This window comes from Chenopodium quinoa, unplaced genomic scaffold (assembly GCF_001683475.1).
Source record: "Chenopodium quinoa cultivar QQ74 unplaced genomic scaffold, ASM168347v1, whole genome shotgun sequence".
Taxonomy (NCBI): domain Eukaryota; kingdom Viridiplantae; phylum Streptophyta; class Magnoliopsida; order Caryophyllales; family Amaranthaceae; genus Chenopodium; species Chenopodium quinoa.
Window position 1 is genome coordinate 49,982 of NW_018745533.1, and position 22,142 is coordinate 72,123.

At 32.1% G+C, this 22,142-nt stretch overlaps 4 protein-coding genes and 1 non-coding gene across 7 annotated transcripts; 4 read left to right on the forward strand and 1 right to left on the reverse strand.

Annotated features, from left to right (window-relative positions):
• Positions 1-5,704: 5,704 nt before the first annotated feature.
• LOC110715923 (UBP1-associated proteins 1C-like) lies at positions 5,705-9,727 on the reverse strand. Its single transcript, XM_021894541.1, has 6 exons — positions 9,548-9,727; positions 9,351-9,425; positions 8,302-8,429; positions 7,263-7,758; positions 6,086-6,199; positions 5,705-6,003 (listed from the first exon to the last, which is right to left on the reverse strand). The coding sequence occupies exons 1-6, from the start codon at positions 9,632-9,634 to the stop codon at positions 5,947-5,949; spliced, it is 957 nt and encodes a 318-aa protein (XP_021750233.1). The 5' UTR covers positions 9,635-9,727; the 3' UTR covers positions 5,705-5,946.
• A 112-nt stretch (positions 9,728-9,839) lies between these two features.
• TRNAP-UGG lies at positions 9,840-9,911 on the forward strand. The gene has a single exon. It is a non-coding gene; the product is annotated as a tRNA-Pro (tRNA).
• Positions 9,912-11,430: 1,519 nt separating this feature from the next.
• LOC110715963 lies at positions 11,431-14,570 on the forward strand. Of its 3 annotated transcripts, XM_021894581.1 has the most exons (3): positions 11,431-11,567; positions 11,672-11,732; positions 13,450-14,570. In XM_021894581.1, the coding sequence occupies exon 3, from the start codon at positions 13,725-13,727 to the stop codon at positions 14,388-14,390; it is 666 nt and encodes a 221-aa protein (XP_021750273.1). In that variant the 5' UTR covers positions 11,431-11,567; positions 11,672-11,732; positions 13,450-13,724; the 3' UTR covers positions 14,391-14,570. The 3 variants fall into 3 exon arrangements, with proteins under 3 accessions (XP_021750273.1, XP_021750272.1, XP_021750274.1); XM_021894580.1 differs by lacking the exon at positions 11,431-11,567 and having other exon boundaries at positions 11,578-11,732; XM_021894582.1 differs by lacking the exon at positions 11,431-11,567 and having other exon boundaries at positions 11,578-11,732; positions 14,073-14,570.
• Positions 14,571-14,845: 275 nt separating this feature from the next.
• On the forward strand, positions 14,846-18,547 carry LOC110715861. The gene is made up of 11 exons (XM_021894482.1): positions 14,846-14,850; positions 14,955-15,007; positions 15,113-15,296; positions 15,460-15,542; positions 15,645-15,736; positions 15,905-16,047; positions 16,170-16,219; positions 16,317-16,721; positions 16,855-16,968; positions 17,050-17,181; positions 17,379-18,547. The coding sequence occupies exons 1-11, from the start codon at positions 14,846-14,848 to the stop codon at positions 18,545-18,547; spliced, it is 2,430 nt and encodes an 809-aa protein (XP_021750174.1).
• Positions 18,548-19,235: 688 nt separating this feature from the next.
• Positions 19,236-20,978, forward strand: LOC110715862 (ATP-dependent DNA helicase PIF1-like). Its single transcript, XM_021894483.1, has one exon. The coding sequence runs from the start codon at positions 19,236-19,238 to the stop codon at positions 20,976-20,978; it is 1,743 nt and encodes a 580-aa protein (XP_021750175.1).
• The last annotated feature ends 1,164 nt before the right edge of the window (positions 20,979-22,142 follow it).

Genomic DNA, 22,142 nt, shown 5'->3' on the forward strand with positions numbered 1-22,142 from the left:
CCAAGATCCGCCACTGAGCATGACATACGTGCAAGTGTGCAACAACATCAAGATCTTTAGAGTAAACAAGTACGATAATATACAACAACATAACATAACTTTTATTCATGCTTTTGATTACAAAGTACAAAGTCACTCGATAATACTAGCTCACTCGTAACATAGAAAATAAAACACCCCTCTAGGAGCTTATATCTAGTAGCACGTACATAAGCAAGTAGAAAGGCACGAGGAGTTTACGTAGAAAGTAATACGTAAACTCGTCGGCCATTATATATGATTAGTTAGAGCATCATGGTACACCAGCTCCAACAACAGGAGCATCATGAAACTTACGAGTGTTTTGTAATTGAGCAACATCATCATCATTCAATGGATATGCTTCAGCCTGCTGCTCAACGCGGCCACAGTATGCTGGTCCGCGGCCACAGTAGCCATACTGGCTACAACACATCCCCCTTGGGCATCTTCCATGCCTGCATTCGCCGGCTGCGAGTGATGTTTCCACCATCAAGGCGGTCATGATCACCATGATTATCACTAAGCTCTTCATGGTCTTCATCATTTTCACTCTCTTTTTTTTTTTTTCTTGTTTTGTTTTTGTTATGAGTTTTTTTTTTGTGTGTCTAATGTGGTTATGAATTAGGGCTATTTATAGGGATTTGAGATGGGTAATATTGGAATTTTTATGTATCTTATAGGGTGACTAACATTTATTTATTTTTTTTTTTTTTTTAAAGATGAGGCATTAAAGCAATACTCTTTTGGTCAAAATAAATTAACCAATATTTTCTAATGTTTTCTAAAGTTTAGTAAAATACTTTTAATTCAGTAAAAGTAATTTCAGTTCATAAAAAATAAGGTAAAGGGAACATATATACAAGGCCTAAAGTTTATTTTGATTAAATATCTATTATATTTGTTCATCAGTGTTACTGATTTTTGATTGAGTATATAAACGATTTTGGACTTCAACCATAATCTTAAGCTTCTAATTGAATTGAATGGTCCTTTAACATGGTATCAAGAGCCAGTGTGACACAAAGGTTACGGGATCAAAACTCAGCCGCCCCTTCTTTCAAAGTGGAATATCAAACGCTAGGTATGGTGGGGCCCATGCTATATCTACACTTAAAGTTCAATGAACTCTCATATAAGGGGAAGTGATAGAGTATATACTCCGTAACTGATCTTAGACTTCAACCATCAGCTTAACTTTTTGGTTGAATTGGTTGTCTAACAATTTTAACTATTATAACTTATTTTTACGAAACCTTTATTATATTTGTTCTTTAGCGTTACTAATTTTTTCTATTAAAACCTATTTATATTTAACCAAACTTCCTTTTTTTTTTTTTTTTTTTTTTTTTTTTTTGCTGAACTTAATTTTACTACTTACTACTTCCTCTGTTTATTTTTAGTTGACACGTTTCTTTAGTCACGTTTGTCAATGCACAACTACAACCATTTATATCTCTAACCGATAAGCAAAAATTATGAAAAGTTGAAAATATATATTGTGACGAATCTAACAAGATCTCATATGACTATAATTTTTTTATTATGTATATAAAGCACAAAACACGGTCAAAGGGGAGTGTGTGAATAGTGCTAAAGTCAAAACGTGCGAGTGTCACCAAAAAAAAAAACGAAAGTAGTATTATTTTTAATGAACTTAAATTACTTTTGTTGAATATTATTTTATGAAATAAGGTGAAATGAACAAGGCCTTAGTCAAATTTGTATTATTCATAATGCTCCTTACTAATGTTTACATAATTTAATTAATAAAAAGTGAAGATATTGATAGTTAAAATTAGATGTTGGCAAACTGTAATTCCCTACTTTATAAAAAGTACAAAAGAACTCTTATGAATAGTCTGATGACTTTTTTACCCGTAAAAATGTTTATTCACCCATATACCCTTTTATGTCATATTAACTCTTACGCTTCCGTATTTATTTCTCTTAGCTTCTTTAGTCTTCCTTCCCTTTCAACTTCCAACCTTTTCCTCTCTTTTAAACCCCTCTTTCTCTCTCCTTCCTCTTTTACTTCCCTACTCTCTTTTTCTCCTCCATTAAAGCGAAGGAGCCCTCCATTAAAGCACCTAACAAGCTAAGCCACATGAAGAAGAGGAAGAGGAAGAGGAAGAGGAAAAGGAGGAGGAGGAGGAGAAAATTGTTGAATTTAATGGCAAAACTATTTAACGTGAAAATAATACTCTTTAAAGGGTGGGGGAATAGTCTGGATATAACCCACTTTGTTACTATTTTCTTTAAAACAAACACACACATAAACCCACTGAATTTAATTACCTAATCATCTAATTAGACATTTTTCTTTTGAATGTGTTTCTGTTAAATTTTAAGTTGTAACATTTTAACTTTCACGTTTGTCAATACATAATTTCAGTCTCTTGTATCTCTAATTATAGACATATAAATAATCTAAAGATTAAATATTAAAAACATATATATTAATCGAAATGAATCTAATAAGATCTCACATGACTATTTTGCCCAACAAAAAAAGTCAATAAAATAAAGATCAATTATTAAAAAAAAACATGAAAAATGTATATATTTTCAAGTGTTGCAACTAAAAGTGACGGATTACTTCTTAGTCATTTTACACCATAAAAAACTTACAACTAAAAAGTGAATAGTATTTATATATTTTTAAGTGTTACATTTTTGTACCTATGTAAGGGTATGATTATCAACAAATTACTTCTTAGTTTATGTATTCAAAAGCCTACCCGGTAAGTTTTGGGTGTCATGACAAGCTATTACAACTCAACCATAAACATCGATTATAACACGCGCGACTCCCCTAGTCTTATTATAAGTGAAGAGTTTTAAACTTATAAAATAAGTTTGGGCCAAGACACAAGTTTAACAAGGAGAGATAAACCTTACCATTAAAGGAGTAGAGTAAGTAAATCTAAACATTCAAAACGTACAAGAAAATGGGGCATGCAGTTTGAGATGAAAGTCTAATTTATCTGTGGGAATGTGGGATGGAACATGTTACAATCTTACGGAGTACAATTTTATAAGTTTAAGCACTATCATATTGACTTGCACAGCTCAAAATATTGACTTGCACAGCTCAAAATCTATTGTTGTTAGCTTTTTCAAATTTCTACTTAATCCAATTTTAAGCACTATCATATTGACTTGCACAGCTCAAAATCCACTTTGACTAATTCTTGTATAAAGCAATTCGAGATAATATTATGAGATTATTATGCATGAAATTTAATATATTATTATGAGATTATTTTTATAAATGTATAAATTTCAAAATATCAAATGTTTATAATAATTACCATAATAGTTAATGAGTTTTATAGTCAAAATGATAAACAATAAGTATAAGGCCCCGTTCACTTCATCTTATTTTTGCCGAACTGAAATTATTCTTATTGAAACAAAATTATATTTGCTGAACTTAAATTATTTTTACTGGACTTAAATTAATTTTACTGAACTGAAATTATTTTTGCTGAACTGAAAATATTTTTACAGATTTTCTATTATAATTCTTTTTTAAGATAACTGAATTTTATTGAACCGAGCTCATTTTTACTGAACTGAGCTTATTTTTACTGAACTGAAATTAACTTCACTGAACTCAAATTAATTTTGCTGAACTAAAATTATTTTTACTGAAACAAAATTATATTTGCTGAACTTAAATTATTTTTACTGGACTTAAATTAATTTTACTGGACTTAAATTAATTTTACTCAACTGAAATTATTTTTGCTGAACTAAAATTATTTTTACAGATTTTCTATTATAATTCTTCTTTAAGATAACTGAATTTTACTGAACTGAGCTTATTTCTACTGAATTGAAATTATTTTTACTTTTTTTTAAGGTGAAGTGAACAGGGTCTAGATAAAATAAAAATCAATTAGATGGTACAATAAAATAAATAGTAGAAGTAATAATAGCAAGTATATGATATATTTTGAGGCCTGGACATAGACTTGACTAAAAACTTGAAAAGAAAATGGGTAGACTAATCTACAATAAGATGATGATACATAGTTCCACCAGCACACGCACTTTGAATTTTATGTACTCATATAATATAGTTTCCAAAAAGCCCATGGATTATATTTTATATTACACTTTTTTTTTTTTTTTTTTTTTTTTTTTTTTTTATTAATGCAATAGTTTGATTTTTGCACTATTTATATTCTAAATTTCTATTCTTAACTTGATTTTTACTAAGGATTTATTTATAAAAACCACATATTATTATGTAACTAGGTTAGTTCCCGTGCCATGCACGGTAATCTTCAATAACCATTATAAAACTATCATTATAATTAGTTTTTATAAACAAAAAAATTTCTAAAAATATAGTTGACAAATTTTGAGGAAAATAAAGGATTACGAAAGATATGTTAGATATTAACAGAGGTAGAAAATGAGCAAATTTATGTTAAGAATTTTTTTTATAGCTATATAAATATTTTTGTTAAAGATATGTCAATTTTTTTTTTTATTTTAAGTAATTATATTGTGTAAGGTTATGGAATTTTTGTAAATAAGATTTATTTCTTTAATTGAAATTTATTCAAAAAAAAATAAAAAATAAAAAAAAACTGAGGACATATCAGAAAATGACACGTGTCACTGCTGGAGTGTCTTTTAGTATATAGTTATTGATTGATATATCTTTGTATTAGTCACGATTTACATTCTAATACAAAAATATAGACACAAATAGTCAATATTATCTCAGTAAATGTATGTGTCAGTCAAATTATCTTCTACGAAGTTTTAGCTTCCTTGTGGTGCTTCAATAAGGACAGGAATATGCATCCAAATACGCCAAGTCCTACAAAATAAAGAAAACACTACAAAAACACTAAACATAAGGTATTCCATCCGTCACTAATTGTTTGTCCCATTGCAAATATTTGGGTCGAACTCTTAAATTTTGACTCTAAATTCCCATTTCCCATTGATCTATAATAAGAACACTAGTGATATTCAGAAGAAGAACAAAAGCAAGAAAATCTTAAGAAAGGCAAGATTGAAATTAAAACAAAATTTTGGTAAATTACTTTGTGGGGGAAAACCTTGACACTTCTCATCCCAATTTCTACTAGCAAAACCAAAAACATCAAAAGTCATCAAAGAGAAAAACAAGAGTGAAGCAAATCTTAATTGGTGGTAACGTCTAGTGGAATTACTTGGGAACTCTAGCAACATAGTACGATATATATTTCTGCAATACTAGACATCGAATGTTAAGCTACCAACCTTACATGCCATCAAATTTAGTCTATAGATTTAGGGCATGTTCACATTTACTTCTGTTCAGTTCAGCTCCTAATTTCCCTCTCTCATAAAATATTCAGTTCAGTTCAGCTCCAACCAGTTCAGTTCAATTCAGCTCCAATCAATTCAGTTCAGTTTAACTCAGTAAATGTGAACAGACCCTTAGAGCTCAAATTAAATTGCAGGATAAAAATCTAGTTGAATGTTGACAGCTTGCTCATTACTATAAGTAGACCTGTTGAACGATCTTATGATCTCACCTTGTCCTCGCAGTTAGTTTTAAATTCACAAGCGTTCACTGAGATGCTATACTCCTGGAGAGTTTTCAAAACCAGTTTTGGTAATTTCATCTCTAGAACTCTATCCGGAGATTGTTCCCGGTACATAGGAAACAAACCAGTACAGCAACAAAGGTACTTCAACGTGGCAAACAGAAAACATGATCTATAACATCTTCAATTACTTCTCAGTGTTCAATGTAGTCATTAATACAAAATTTAGATTCTAGTCTAGTACAAAATTGCTTAGAATTGCTTCTTCCAGAAGAAAGAATACTCATCCAATGAATGCATACCAGGTTTCTGGGTGAAAGTCTACTGTTTTCTCCAGTTTATGTATCGCTCCAATAATTAACATCGACTGTTAAACTGCCAATCTTACATACTTGCCATCAACTACAAATTTTGAGCTTGAATTAACCTGCAGGATAAAACTACTTGTATTAGATTGTTGACAGCTTCTCTACCATAAGAAGACTTGTTAAAAGATCTTATGATCTCACCTTCTCTTCAAGGGTAGTTCTAAATTCAATATCGTTCATTGAAATGCCAGACTCCTGGAGGCTTTTCGACACCAGTTTTGGAAGTTTCTTCATCTTCAGAGCTCCATCTGGAGCCTGTTCCCAGTACAGAAAATTATAGTTCAAACATCGTGACACCAGTACAGCCACAAAGGTAAAAATATAACATGATATCTACTACCCAAAGATCACAGTACTCAACATTATCCAATGATATTCAGGATGGGATCTAAAAGTGACCTGATTAGATCAATGATGGAAAACACTTTATTTGGACATAGTGAAGCATAATTTAACATTTATGAATAAATAGAAGAGTCAAGGGAGAGGCTGGACTCAAAAGATCCTGTATCTTTGCTTTATCTCAAAGCATCCTAAAATTCAGACTCAGTAGTTTCACAAAGCTACTGGGAAATTAATCATCTATTCATCTAATATTTCATATGAAATACTCTCCAAGTTTTACCAACTTTACTTGCTTATTGTGACACCCTGGAATTCAAATATTACTATACTTCTCCTAATTGAGATGACTATAGCCATGACAAGACTTTGTCTAAATACTTTAATTTAAAAGTCAGTATCAATTCATACATGGATTGCCAAATGCCAAAATGGAACGAAGGTTCACAAAACTTGTATGGCTCATAATTGAATTTATCACCTTAAAGTAGGTAGCTGAAGAGTGAAAATTATATCCAATATGGTTATACCTAGGAGCCAGGACCACAATTGATACAAAAGCCAGTAACAAACTAACATTCTAACAATAAGACCTTGAATCAAAAGGACGGAGGAAAAGGGAGGAAGGAGAGGTAGGGGAAGATGGTCTGGTACTCTGGTGCAATAGGTGCATTTCTTTGCAAATATTTCTAAAATTTGACTTCTTTCGGTCCTTCTTTCCTTCCCATCATTTCCTATCTTTTCCCTCAATGAGTGCATACCTTAGTTATTTATCCTCAATGACTGTGCATCCAGAATATGAGTAAAAGTTTAAAATCACTGCTAGAAATTACTACATAGCTTTTTTTTTTCAGCAATGAACCATAAAACAACAGCAACAACGACAAAGCCTTAGTCCCAAAATAAAGCAATGAACCATACACAATATGAAAATGTTTATAGAAATATTCAAAAAGAAAGCAGAACAGATACTCACAGATTTAAGCACGGAAGATATCAGCTTCTTCCACTTAATTTCTTTTCCAGTACCAGTGGTGCCTCCCTCACCTTCCTTTGCTTCATTTTTGGCTTTCTTCTTTTCTGTACCTTTAACCTCTGAGTCTTTCCTGCCTTTCTTTGACTTCTTAGGTGCTTCCTCTGCTTCTTCTTGAGTAACAAAACCATTAACTGCTCCATTTGCACATTTTTCCATGTCAATAGATGCGTCTTTTTTTCTCTTTTTCACAGAAACATTCCCATTTTCAGCTGAAGAATTATCATTTCCTAAGGCCTCATTTGAATCCTTTATACTTTTGTCAATTGGAACTTCAGTTTTGGGAGTGTTTTCTGTAGAGTCTTTATTGGTTACAGCCCCTTCCTCAGGTGGATTAGGCTGTTGTTTTGCAGTAAAGGCTTGGGCTTTAGCTCTGTGCTTCTTTCCATCAGCATGCAAAAGCAAAGCCTGCTGGCTAGTAGCTTTGGTGTTGCAAAGACTACATATCAAATGTAAGCGTTAATAAATAAATAATGGTACCAAAGAAACTGATTCGGCAAGTTTTGAAAAAGAGAAAAGGTTCCTTATATAAAACCAAATCACAGTTTCAGACAACAGCTTCAGTTCATTATCAACGTAAGAGTGTAAGCCAATCTTCAAAGAATTTTGATGATCCAACAACAAAGCAAGAAGGAAAATTGAGGGTACTGATACTCTCCATAATAATAATTATTATTAAAAGATGTTAGCTCAACTTAAAAACTGAACATCTTCATCACTATGTACACACAGTTATGCTTAAACTGAACTTTGGTCTCATATTATGGACAAGAGAGACGAAACAATTGGGGCAAGACCTTGCAGCATTTGTCTTAACACTAAATAAAAGGACAATAAGATCAACATTGTGTGGCAAAACCATCAAGGTAAAGTTGAGATCATAGCTCAGCTAACAGGTGCCTTTAAATAACTAATAATTAATATTGGTTTATCCACATGCATAGAGAAGGCCTCTACAAACATATTTTAAAAAAAGATGCACCTGCAAAACCATGGATATCGATTAGATAATCCAATATTTATATCAACATCTGGCTTTGGCTTATCAATATTTGGCTTTGCAGGTGTACCACTTGCAGCTTTTGCTTGACCCTTTGGACCATACTTTTCCTGAAAAACACAACGTATTGAAATGAATTTCCACCCTGAACTATAAAAAAGAACTTAAGCACGGCATTGAACGCTATAAGGATAAAACATCTCCAAAATGATGGCTTCAAATCCAATTAATAACTCATTAACCAAACAGATTATTTCTAACACTCGGAAAGGCCAAATATTAATCAAAAAGCTGACAAGTAAAAAACCAAACAAGGCCAAGATGAGGGCAATGTATTCTCCATAATTCCATTAAAAGGCAAGAGAGAAACTTTCAACCATGAATCACATTTCATTAGCAATGCACCACTGTAAAAGAAAGCCTTTAAAGAGCATGCCTTACATCAGTTGTTTGAATAAGTAAAATTTTAATCGAATGCCTCCAAAGGGGAAAAAATGATCATAACTCTTGGTATAAAAATACATAGAACTCCAAATAAAAATATATACATAGAACTCAAATAATCCATGGAATAATATTAATTTGAACATAACTCTTGGTATGTAAGACTCCTAAACTCAGTCTAAAGTCACTTCGTCTCACTAACAATTTCTCTATTCCTAATGAAATCCGAAATATGAGAGTAATTCAAACCATACAAAAGCAATTCGTTTTTGGTTATTCGCTTTCACAATCATTCCCTTTCCGAAAAATGAGAGTATTTCAAGCCATACATTGCATCTCCTTAACTCCTTGTCGACGAAAAATCACAAATACTAACTTATGTATAATAACCAATACCATCATATTTTAAATGCAATTGCAAGCAGAAAAACCAACCCCAATTTATAATTCCAGCAAATTAATTCAATCCAATATTAATCTACCATTTTTTCCCATCTTCATTGAAAATAAAATTAATAGAAAATACCCATTAAAATAACCAAAACAATAAAAATAAAATTTGCTAAATATCAGTAATGAAATCATACAGCTTCAGTTATGCATTGAGTGTGAGATTGAACACGCTGCTGATCGAACACCTCCCCACAATCGATGCAAGATAACTGTTCCAGAAATTCAAATGTCAAAAACCCATTACTTCAAATAAAATATCACAGTAAATTTCCAGAAAAAATTACAAAAACATTCAAAAAAAAAAAAAAAAGAGAGAGAGAGATTTATAAACCTTATATGCAGAGCACATGCGAAAATGATTAGGGAGTTTAGGCTTCTTGAGATTTTCCCCACAATCTTCACATTGAAACCAAACCATTTTGATTTTTCTTGTTTACAAAAAATTGGGGGAAAATGGGGATTTGGTTTAGTTCTAATTTCTAGGGTTTTTGGTTTTGGAAGAAGGGTTTTTGGTGCAGTTTTCAGCCATTTTTATTTGTTATTTCACAAACAATTGATGAAAACAGCTAATTAAATACTTAATACATATAAATATTTTATTGTTAAATATTATACAACAATAAGGGCGTTTGGTCTAGTGGTATGATTCTCGCTTTGGGTGCGAGAGGTCCCGAGTTCGATTCTCGGAACGCCCCATTTTTGATAAAATTTTTATTTTTAGATTTTTGTTTTTCTTTTTAACTTTTTTAATTTTGAAACCTTTTTTTCTTTTTAACTTTGTTCTTATTAATTATTTCACAAATTCTTATAAGTGATTGGTCACACCATGTGGCCTATAGGTGTGATTATGAGACAATTTAGTTCGCGAGCTACATGTGCTTGACTCGACCAAAACTCAACTCGTGTTAGCTTGGCTCGATCTCGAACTCGATTTGGGACCTTAATGAGTCGAGTCGAGCAACTTACTACTCGACTCGAAAAGCTCGCGAGTAGCTCGGTTTAATTTCTAATATACAAGAACATTAAACTAAAAACACACTATTACTTTACTTAAATTACGAAGTATTACAATTCTATGAGAAAATAAAGCAAATTTAGATTGTATAATTAATAAAATGTTATGTATATTACTAATATTAGACTGTTGATAGTATGTATTATATCAGTAAATGTGTATAATTGTACAAACTATAAAAATATTAATCTGATGTTACACAACTTGTACCACATCGAAAAAACATAATGAGTATAGTAGAATTAGAGATATATAAGAGAACACTAATGTTATTAGAGGTTCTAAAAACCCACATTCCCATATTGAAGTTTTGGAAAAGATCAAAGAAGGGCAAGAAATGTTATCCAAACCCTTTCTATGAATGTGAGGAGTTTGCTACTGTAGCTTAGGAAAGTGGATTGTCATTTCTGCCCTTGTCACGTGCTTCTTCCTTCTTTTCTTTTTTGTTTCTTCTTTTTGTCTCTTTCTTCTATTCTCTCTCCATATTACTTTATCTTTGTTGTCTTTCTCTGTTATTATTCTTTTTGTTTTATTTTTTTTTCCATTTCGGATCATCCTTTTTGTTGTGTGTTTTTTGCTTGATTTGGTTGAATTGATTATGGGAGCAATCATTGTGCTTTTATTGTTGTGTTTTTTGCTTTTATTAATATTAATAAATGTCGATCAATTAATTATGGGATAAATTTATTTCGTGTTTTTTAATTGTGGTTGTAATTGTGGGTGTAATTAATTTATTTTGTGTTTTTTTATTGTGGGTGTATTTAATTATGGGTGTAATTTTTTTGAAATGTCGTTTTTTCATTTTTGGGAGTAATTATTTTTGGTTAATGAATTATATTTTGTAATTATTTTGGATTAGTAGGAGTTATTAATTTTGTTTTTATCTGTAATAATTTATTTATTGTTTTTTCCCCTTTTGTTAATGAGTGAGAGACTAATAATGTTTAATTATTAATTTGGATATTACACGAGTGATATAGATAGAAGTGATGATCAGTATTAATTTTGCATGTGTGTATGCTTTTGGTTTTAAAGTTGTAATTGACTATACTCTGATATTGAGTGTTTGATTGTATATTACTATATTGTATCTAAATATTTTTGTAAGAGATTTAATATTATAAGTGCAAAAATATAGTAATATTAAAATATTCCTTAGATTTGTCAAATTAGGAATTCTTGAAAAAGTAGCTTTGGTGAGTTGTACTTTATGTTGCTTGTGGTTTTAGGTTAACTTAAAATACATACATGCATGAGTCTTGTTATATACTACACTCAAAGAATTTCAGCAGTTTATATTTTGATAGAGCTCTTTGTTTGCATGAACCGTAAAAAGGTATCATTTATTGGTTTTTCTGATTTCCTTCTATTTATGGTGAATCTTCCAGTTGTTCTGTATTTTTTGTTAATTTCCTTTCGATTGCTTTGTGGTTTTACTAGGTTTGTTCATCCTTTGGAAGTTATTATAGTGATTATTGCTGTGGTTGAAGTACTTCTTTTGGTAAGTTTTTGTGCTATGTATATTGAGATTGTTTCTGGTTTTTGTGTGGTTAAATTTTTGGCTTCATCGTTCATTGCATTAGATGTATTTATTTGTGCTTGTAGTTTTAGTAATAGTGATTAATTGTAAGAAATAGTAGTGGCTTTTATACTCTCTTATTATTTTCAGTAGATGTGTTTGGTTTAAGATAAGATATAGCTTTGATGGTGGGTTGATAGTGTTTGAGTTTTTTTGCTTCATGTGGTTTTCCATTCTTTGTCTCTTCTTATTCCATTGTTTAGGTTGTGATTTTAAGCTTCACATGTGGTTTTCTATTCTTTGTCTCTTGCTACTCCATTATTCAGGTTGTTCCAATTTCCTTGTTGTTTTTGACTCTTACCAGTCTAGCTATTTGGTTATCCCTATTGAGCAATTGTTGTGTAGCTAACAGTGACGGACTCTTTTGCCATTTAATTTAAAGCTTTAGACTACTCTTTAAAATGAGAAATACTCCAAGGATTAGTAATCAAATGTTTTAAACTTCATCCTTGAAGTAATCTTGTTCAAAAGAACTGTGCAAAGTTTTGAGTAAAGGAGCAAAAGAGGCTGTCAGTGTTGGCTAGAGGATAATTGCTCTGTAGGGAAAATTATTTAGGTGGGTTGGTGCGAGTGAGAATAAAAGGAAATTTGAATAAAGTGGGTTATGGAGTAGGGATTGATTAGCATTGGGAAATCCTGTCATAATATAACAAACAAAATAAATTGAGTAGGGGAAATATTGAGAAATTAACTATTGCAATATTAGGCTGCAAGTAAGCCATTTATTTATCTGAATCAATCATTTGATGTTTCATATTGATATTAGAATGTTGTTCACATCATGATGGCTTCTTCCAAGTTTAAAAAAAATGCAATGCATTTGATTCTTAAAAGATTAAGTGCCATAAAAGTGTTTAGGTTTTTATTTTCATGTGGTTTGCTTTTCATTGTCTCTTGGTACTCTATTATTCAAGTTCTTTTAATTTCCTTTTTTTTGACTTTTACCAGTCTTGCTATTTGATTATCCTTGTTGATCAATTATTGTCCAGCTAACAGTGACAAACTCTTTTGCCGATTCACTCTAAGCTTTACACTGTTCTCTGGAATCAGAATTATTCCAAGGATTAGTAATCAAGTGTTTTGAACTTCATCCTTGGAGTACTTCTCTTTCGAAAGAACTTTGTAAAGTTTCGAGTAAAGGAGCAAAAGAGGTTGTCACGGTTGGCTAGAGGATTGGTGGTCTTTAGGGAAAATTATGTAGGTAGGCTGGTGCGGGTGGAAATAGAAGGGGATTTGAATAACGTGAGTTATGGAGTAGGGATTGATTAGCATTGGGAAATCCTGAAATATGATAACTTGATCACAGCTTTGGAAACAGGTTCTTTGAATCAGAACCTTTTCTTGAGAGTATATTTGGCTTTTTGTCATCTAAACTTTCAAATAGCTAAATTGGAATAGTATATTAATATTAAAAGTCATGCACTGCTTTCTTTGTAACTTGGATTACATGTATATGTTTGAGTTGTAAATTGAAACATAGTAGCTTCATTTTATCTATTACTTTTAGATTATGTATTGTTCTGGTTATTAGTGAAGTTAATACTCACTTTTGTCGTTATGTGTGTGTATGTTTTTATCATGAATATTGTTTATATTCATAAGGTCAGTTTCTTAAATTATAGAAATGTGGCATTTTCAGGTTATGGCCTCTTCATCTTCTTCACGCGAAAAAATTTCTATCCCTTTCCAGCCACTATTGGTTCAGATCACTGATTGTCTTGACTTCCCTAGGCCTACTTATTCTGTGATCCAGTTAAGTGTAGTTCATGTGTGTATATAAGAACTGAGGGTGAGCGTGGTATTTTCTGGTTTGATGGAGAAGCAGTTACCATTGAGGAATCTAAAGAGAATGCAGCTCAGAGAGCAGTGTCCTTTTTAATTAAGAAATATGGTGTGTGTGTTGGTGATTTCACAATGGATAGAATGCGAATGTATGACTTGTGTGGAAAGTTGTATAGGCTAAAACGCAAATCTGTAGAATGTCGTAATGGAACAAATAATTGTAGTAAGAAGATTGTAGGTGATGTTCTACATGTTGCACTTGATTTTGTGGCCTTTCTTCCTAAAGTCATTAGGCAAACTGGTGTTCTTGTAACTGGTTTAGAAACATTGTATTCAGAAGGGCAGGGTTATATATCTTGGCTTATAGTCACTTCTGTTTATGTCACGAGTGGGATGGAGTGTATATTCAGTGAATTGTGTGTGGATAGCAATGAGTCTGTACAAATGGTTGCTAAGAAAACAATTTATTATATTATGCAGTTATATAATTTGGATATTGTGGATGCAAACTATGGATGTGCAAGTTTTAGAGGAGTTTTAGGTTCTCTAGAAAGGGAAAGTTGTTTAGCAGTAGAAGAGCGAAAGAAAGGGCATAAATATAATGCACAACCGTTACCTTTCTTAGCTGCAGAAAGTCCATCTACTCTATCTAAGGATAATTCTGAAGCTGCTGTGATTGTTCCTGCTCCAAGCACTCCTGCTCTTTTAGTTTTGAAAAGGCTATCAGGGACTTCGGGTGTACCCAAGTCTGAAACTAGCATTTCCTCTGTAGCAGCAAAAAGAATTAAATTTGTATAGGTCTAGAATTTTAGTTAGCAAAATACATTATGTCTGATGTAGTTATATATCAACTATCTTATGTTATGTATCTTTGTGGATTAAAGCTTTGTAATATGTAGTTAAGAATGTTTAATTATATACCAATTTTCATGATGTATCATAAATTATGTTTACATCTATGTGGTTGTATGAAACACTTTTGAATATATATATATGGTTATTCAAAATTTATGTCGAACAAATTTTGTTGTTATTTAGATAATATAATATAACTTTTGTGCTATTGTTATAGCTACAATGATTTATTTATTAGACCCTTATTTATGGTACTATTGTTTTGATTATAGCTCAATATGTGATATTATGAATATGTTTTAATATGAGCTTCATGTCAAGGTCTTTACCAAATACAGGTAGACGTCGGCATGTAATAGCAGCCATGTCGCAGTAAAATATTATCAGGTGCTTACTATATGCAGTTTGTTTTAAAGTTTCCTATTTCAATTGATTGCTTATGCATTGTGTATATTTATTTAGATTTGTTTCATTAAGTGTTTACAATGATAGTACATGAACAAACAGGACTGGTAGATTGCGTAAGCAAAGTGCTGTTCAAGAAGCAGCAAATCCCAATGGTAGAATAATAGTATTGAAGAGAGTTAAAAATTTTATTTATTCCCTACATACTATTAATTGCCAAATAGACTGAAATACTAAAGATATAATTATTATCAATCCAGCTACGACAGTACCTGATTCTGGAACTGAATTGCTGAATACACAAAATAATACTTTGAGAGATGAGGTTAACATGGCAATTGAAGCAGAGGTTACCCCTTACAATGATAGAGTAACTAGGCTTACAACACGAGTAAGCAGACGAAGCAGGATAATTCAAATGGGGACTCAATCGCAATCTGTGAGGTATTTATAGTATGATGTAGTGCCAAGTTAATGTAGAGTTTCTTCTCTTGAACAGTAATCAAATAAGTTTTGTCTGTTTTTAAAAGAATGTTTGTTTTAATGTTGCCTACTTCAATTGATTGCTTTTGTAGTGTGTATATATATTTGAATTTGTTTCATATAGTGTTTATAATGACAGTGCACGAACCAGTAGGACTGGCAGATTGCGTAGGCAAAGTGCTGCTCAAGAGGCAGCGAATTGTAATGGTAGAATAATAGTATTGAAGATTGTTAAAAGTTTTAGTTATTCTCTACATACTATTAATTGCTAAATAGACTGAGATACTAAAGATATAGTAATTAATGCAGCTATGGCAAAACCTGATTCTGGAACTGAGTTGCTGAATACACAGAATAGTAGTTTGAGGTATATACAGACTTTTCAAAAGTTGTGGTTTATAGTATTGATAGTGTTATAATGTTATAAGTACTTTTCTAACTCTCTACTACCTGCTAAAGTAGGCCTAGCAAACGTAGGCGTCCAAATCTTTCACGTGTGAATACTTCAGGTAGTTTAAACTTTCAGATTTATTCATGGATATGTTGAAATGGATGTTGATTATGAATAGACTGCTTTGAGTGATGTAGATGAGCTCAACATGAGAATTGATTCAGAGGTTACTACTCACAATGTCAGAGTAACTAGGCGTACAACACGAGTAAGCAGACGAAGCGAAGTTATTGGAATGGGATCTCAGTCGCAACCTGTGAGGTATATATAATATAATGCAGTGGCAAGTTAATGTTGAGCTCCTTCTTATGAACAGCAATCAAATGAATCTTGTCTTGTTTTTTTTTTTTAAAAAAAATGACTGTTTTGCATTTTATTACTAGGACTACGATGGCTAGGCAGACACAGAGTCAACACCCTATTCGGAATATTGGTATTAACTATTCTATTCATTTTGTAGACTACACAAAAAAGTTCTATTTCATGTTCGTGAATGATATTAGTATATTAATGCACTATTTGTTTTGTAGAAATTCCAGCAGCTACGATTGGGTTACGATTGCCTATTGGTCCTGCAAAATTAGTTCTGCCACATTATTGTTCTACATGTAATGCTAAAAAGTTTGCATATGAGACATTGCATTTTTGTTGTGGTAATGGAGAAGTGCAAATTGCTGTCAATGAATATCCCTTAGAGTTAAAGAGACTCTTTACAAGTGATGATGAAGATGCTCTTCATTTTAAGAAATATGCTCGGTTGTACAACAATTTATTTGCTTTCAGCTCACTGGGTGGTAATTATGATTCTGATACGCACAAGGGAATTTATGTGTTTAAGGGGCATGGTCAAATGTATCACTTTGTTCCGGATTTACTTCCTACTGATGGGAAAGCTAAGTATTTACAGCTTTATTTCTATGATGGTCAACATGAAAGTACTAATCGCACAAAAAGTTTCCCAGAAGTAAGGGAAGATATAGTGGCTATATTGATGAATGTCACAAGGGATAATCCATATGCCAAGTTGTGGCTATATTGATCAAACCACAACTATTGTGCTGAATAAAGATACAGTTTTGGATCAAAGAGTGTACAATGCTCCATCGGTTGATGAAGTTGCTGGTATATGGCCAGATAACTCAGGCTCTAGCCATAGTAGTAGTCCTCATATTGTTGTTCAAGGTAGATCTTCATAATCTCATCGCATTCAACATTTTTATGGGTGTTATGATCCATTGCAATACCCTATTTTATTTCCAAGAGGTGAATGTGGATGGACTCAAGGGCTCAAGAAAACAACATGGGGAGGGAGACAACAATCAGCTAATCAAGTTGATCCTATTATGTCATGTGCTGTTCATACTGAGGATGAGTTACTTGCAGAAGAAAAGTCACGTATGTTCTGACCTATTGATTTATACTAGATCTTTTTAATATACATTTTACGTTCACATTTTATATAATAATTTGTGTTTTTTGAAATAATTTGTGTTCTTCAAGATGGAATACAAAAGCAGACAAGCATGTGTCGGCTAGAGAATATTATGCTTACAAATTACAAATAAGGCCTAATAATTTGCTACTTCGAGCAGGGAGATGTTTACAGCAGTATATAGTTGATATGTATGTCAAAATAGAAAATACAAGGCTGGATTTCTTTCGTAAGAATCAAGATACAATCAGAGCTGATTTATATCAAGGTGTTCTTGATTCTCTGGATTGTGGTGAAACTGTTGTAGCAAATGTTGGGCGTAGAGTTATACTACCGCCTACTTATATAGGAGGACCACGAGATATGAAAAAGAGATATTATAATGCAATGGATTTGGTGCACAAGTTTGGGAAACCTGATCTTTTTGTAACAATGACTTGTAATGCAAACTGGCCTGAGATAAAAAATGAATTGGGTCCTAATGAACAAGCACAAGATCGCCCTGATTTAGTAGCACGCATTTTTCATGCTAAATTAATTTCTTTGAAAAAAGAAATCAAGGAAAACAAGTGCTTTGGTGAAGTTGCAGCTATGATATTTGTGGTTGAATTTCAGAAACGAGGGCTTCCACATGCTCACTTTCTGGTTATCTTAAAACCAGAGTGCAAGCTGAAGAGTATTGAAGATTATGATAGATTTGTGTCTGCAGAGATACCTCCCACTACAGCTCCTGTACTTCGGAAAATAGTACTACAACATATGATGCATGGGCCATGTGGAAACTTGAATCCTAAATGTTCATGTATGCGCAGATCAAGGAATACAGAATCTTGCAAATCTGGTTACCCTAAACAGTTGTTTGATGACACCATTGTAAACAAAGAAGGCTATCCTTTATACAGACGAAAAAACACAGGAGAGCATGTTAAAATAAGAGGTGCTCAGTTGGACAATCGTTGGGTCATACCATATAATCCATACTTGTCTGTGCTGTTTGATAGCCATATAAATGTTGAGGTCTGTTCAACTATCAGAGCTGTCAAATATTTGTATAAATATGTGTATAAAGGTCATGATCGAATCCAATACAACATTGTACCTGAAAAAGAGAATGTTGTTGATGAGATTAAACAGTATCAATCTGGGAGGTGGGTGTCATCGTGCGAAGATGTGTGGAGAATTTTTGGTTTCGATCTATTTGAAATGTATCCTCCGGTTCTTCCATTACCAGTACATTTACCGAACATGCAGAGCATTTTGCTTAGGCCACATGAACGGCTACAGTCTGTTGTTTCTGATGGTATGCGGCGTAGAACTCCGTTGACTTAATTCTTTAAAATCAATTCTGTTATACCAGGTATGTATACATTACTATTAATATGCAAGTTAGTATTGCTTATGTACTTTGTTGTCCCTTTGCACAAAATTTTATACTTTCTTGATATCTAATTATTCGTACTGCATTTATATTAGACAATAATACAAACTGTTATATTTAGGATAGAGTTTTCTGCCAGTTGTTAACCAGATTTTCAAACCTATAGATAAAAAATATTTAATTTAACATTTAAAAACCAAATTTAACTTAGCTAATGAAACTAACTTAACTAATTGAACAATTATAAAATACATATATAGAAAACAAAATGAATTTATTAAACAAATGATCAAATGAATTAGCAGAGTGATAGAGTTGCCTAACCATTTTTGCTTAATGTCTAAACTCGTCTCAAGGTGGTACGGGTTATTTATATGGAGAATTTTGTGAGCATTATCGATGGGATGCATCTAGCAAAGAGTGGATTCAAAGAAAAGCAAACATCATAGTTGTTGGTAGATTAGCATTTGTTTATCCAGCTGAAGGAGAGCATTTCTTTCTTAGATTACTTCTAATAAATGTTAGAAGTCCAACATCTTTTGAGAATCTCAGAACTGTGAATGGGCACTTATACCCTACATTTCAGGAAGCTTCTTTAAAATTAGGATTAATTGTGGAAGATGATATAGGTGATCTTTTATGTCAGAAGCAGAAGAAACTCACATGCCTATGGCTTTACGCCGTTTATTTGCAACTATTCTGATATTCTGTCAACCAAAAGACCCTTATTCTTTATGGTGTAAATATTTTACATCTTTATCTGAAGATTTCCAACATCAATATCAAGATAATGTTCTTAAAGTTAAGCAGCTGACCATTAGGTCACTTGAGCAATATCTTGAAGCAATGGGTAAATCACTAAAAATTGTAGGATTGCCTAAATTGTGTTTTGGTGAAGAAGATGACTTTCAGCGTATGAAAGACATTATTGATGCTCTAGATGCTCCTATACCTCAGTCATGTATTGATTGTATTGATCATCTCAATAGTGAGCAGTTGGTTGCTTTTTCACAAATAATGCAATATGTCCAGCTAGGGAAATCTGGAGCATTTTTTATAGATGGACCTGGTGGCACCGGTAAAACCTTCTTGTATAATGCTTTATATGCAAAAATAAAGTTAATGAATAAAATAGTACTGCCAACAGCTACTTCTGGGATTGCGGCAGCCAACATTCCTTCTGGTAGAAGTGCTCATTCAAGGTTCAAAATCCCGATTGATATTGAAGCTTCGTTGGCATGTGATGTACCTAAACAAGGTAGCCTAGCAGCACTTTTGAAGGAAACAACATTAATCATTTGGGATGAAGCTTCTATGGCCAATAAAAGTAACTTAGAATCGTTAGATCTATTACTGCAAGATATATGTAGTAATAACAAACTGTTTGGTGGGAAATTGGTTGTTCTTGGAGGTGATTTTCGTCAAGTATTACCTGTTGTTCCGCTTAAGAATCAAAAGGAAATTGTGCAATCCAGCATTGTTACTTCATATATATGGCCTCGGCTCATCAAATTCCAACTGACACAGAATCAAAGAGCCAAGGATGATCCAGAATTCTCTTCTTTCTTACTTGCTCTAGGAAATGGTCAATTACAGCAGTCTGAAAATGCATATGTTCAATTGCCTGCAAATATTTCTAAACCTTTTGCAGCTAATGTGGATCCTGTATCAGAAGTTTTCACATCAGTCTTTCCAGAGTTTTATAAAGGAGATTTTGATGAAACTTGGTTCACTGAGAGAGCTATTTTAACTCATTTAAATGATATTGTTGATTCTATCAACAGTTCACTTATACAACAATTTCCCGGTAATGTTGTTATATATAAAAGTTTTGACACAATTCTAAGTGATACATGTGACGTGTATCCTACGGAATTTTTGAATAAACTATGTCCTGGTGGTTTAAGTCCTCATGAGCTTGTTTTGAAAAAAAATTGTCCCGTTATATTGCTTCGAAATCTACTTCCTTCTGCTGGTTTATGTAATGGGACACGCCTCATCTGCAAGAATTTTTTCTCAAATACTGTTCAGTGTGTCATTGCGGTAGGCCAATACAAAGGCACTGAAGTTTTTATTCCACGGATTAATCTCCGACCTTCTGCTTCAGTTAGGTACCCTTTCCAATTTGAAAGGAAACAGTTCCCTCTAAAACTGAGTTTTTCCATGACAATAAATAAATCACAAGGACAGACCCTAAATCGAGTTTCTGTTTATCTACCTCGTCCTTGTTTTTCTCATGGACAACTATATGTTGCTCTGTCACGAGCTAGGAAACAAACTGATGTAACTGTTTTCTCTACCATGCCTCCAGAAGAGTTCCCTTCAACTTCTGTTAAAAATGTAGTTTGTTATGAAGTTTTAAGATTAGTTGAGATTTGTTAAGAAATGTCAATGCAATCAGCTGTATTTTGTAGTTTGCCTTACTATAGGTAGTCATAGAATTACTATGGATGTTGTTTTATTGTTTAAGATACATATGCAATGTTGCATATTTTTTGTATGTAATGTAATCTACTACACAAACAAATGGAACCAAAGAAAAAACAAAAAGATAAATATCCATATATAAGCATCACAATATATACACATATATGTCTTAAGTCAAATTAGCTATGAAATGAAGAACAACCAAACAGTAGCTTCATCAATAAACCTAAAGTAATATAACAGTTATAAAAATTGTATATCTCTTGTTAAATAAAACAATTAAAATAGAAAGAATATATATAAATTAAAGAAACTTTTAGCCTACTATTGTTTTAAAATAAAAGTATGAAATCTTTTCAAAGTATAAGAAAGATCTAATGAAACCTACAAGATATGACATATGCCTTCAGCCTTAAGGAATATGAAAGAGGACAAATCTTTGAACTGTGTTTACATGCAACTTATTATTCATCTCACATGTGCATCTCTCTGTCCTTATTCTCTTTTGTGCAGCCTATATATAAAAAAAGAGTCATTATCCATGACTGTATTTCAAGAAGCTCCAAAGCTCTCTAACTATCAATTACTGCTGCATATTCAAGGTATAACTCTTCCTCTTCTTTTCATTGATTTCATTTATATTAGATTTTTCTCATATATTCATGCTTTGCTGTTTTTTTCTTGCTTCTATAGTATAGTTAATTTCTAAAACTATATAAACTTAAATTAATTATATTCAAAATTTACAATAATCTACAGCAAATAAAGGTGCTTGCAAAGTACCAACTTAAATTCAGTCTATATGAAATTGTGAAGTTATTGTGATGTATAAATGCAACATGTTTTCTCATATATAAATACATGTTTATATTCTGTAGGTACATAATCATGGAACAAGGGTATGTATATCTGAATGAGTTAAACAGCAATAGCAAGAATTATAGTGTTAAAGTCAAAGTTGTAGAAAAATCAAGGCCAAAAACTTCTAAAAAAGGAATTCTGTTTCAGACTTTGATACTTATTGATGAAAAAGTACTTTCCTATCTTCAGTTGATTATATGCTTTCAATACTAATATAAATACATATAGACTAGATATTTAGGTTTGCTATCAAAGTTA

Excerpts from the sequence above, each read along its gene's own strand:
- LOC110715923 (XM_021894541.1), bottom strand. The coding sequence starts at position 9,634 with ATGGTTTGGTTTCAATGTGAAGATTGTGGGGAAAATCTCAAGAAGCCT. Across the intron at positions 6,200-7,262 it reads TATCTTCCGTGCTTAAATCT|GCTCCAGATGGAGCTCTGAA; the intron begins GTGAGTATCTGT and ends TACTGGGAACAG. Across the intron at positions 6,004-6,085 it reads GAACTACCCTTGAAGAGAAG|GTTAATTCAAGCTCAAAATT; the intron begins GTGAGATCATAA and ends TTTATCCTGCAG.
- LOC110715963 (XM_021894581.1), top strand. The coding sequence starts at position 13,725 with ATGGATAGAATGCGAATGTATGACTTGTGTGGAAAGTTGTATAGGCTA.
- LOC110715861 (XM_021894482.1), top strand. Across the intron at positions 15,297-15,459 it reads ACTCAATCGCAATCTGTGAG|TGTTTATAATGACAGTGCAC; the intron begins GTATTTATAGTA and ends TGTTTCATATAG. Across the intron at positions 16,220-16,316 it reads ACACCCTATTCGGAATATTG|AAATTCCAGCAGCTACGATT; the intron begins GTATTAACTATT and ends TTTGTTTTGTAG.
- LOC110715862 (XM_021894483.1), top strand. The coding sequence starts at position 19,236 with ATGTCAGAAGCAGAAGAAACTCACATGCCTATGGCTTTACGCCGTTTA.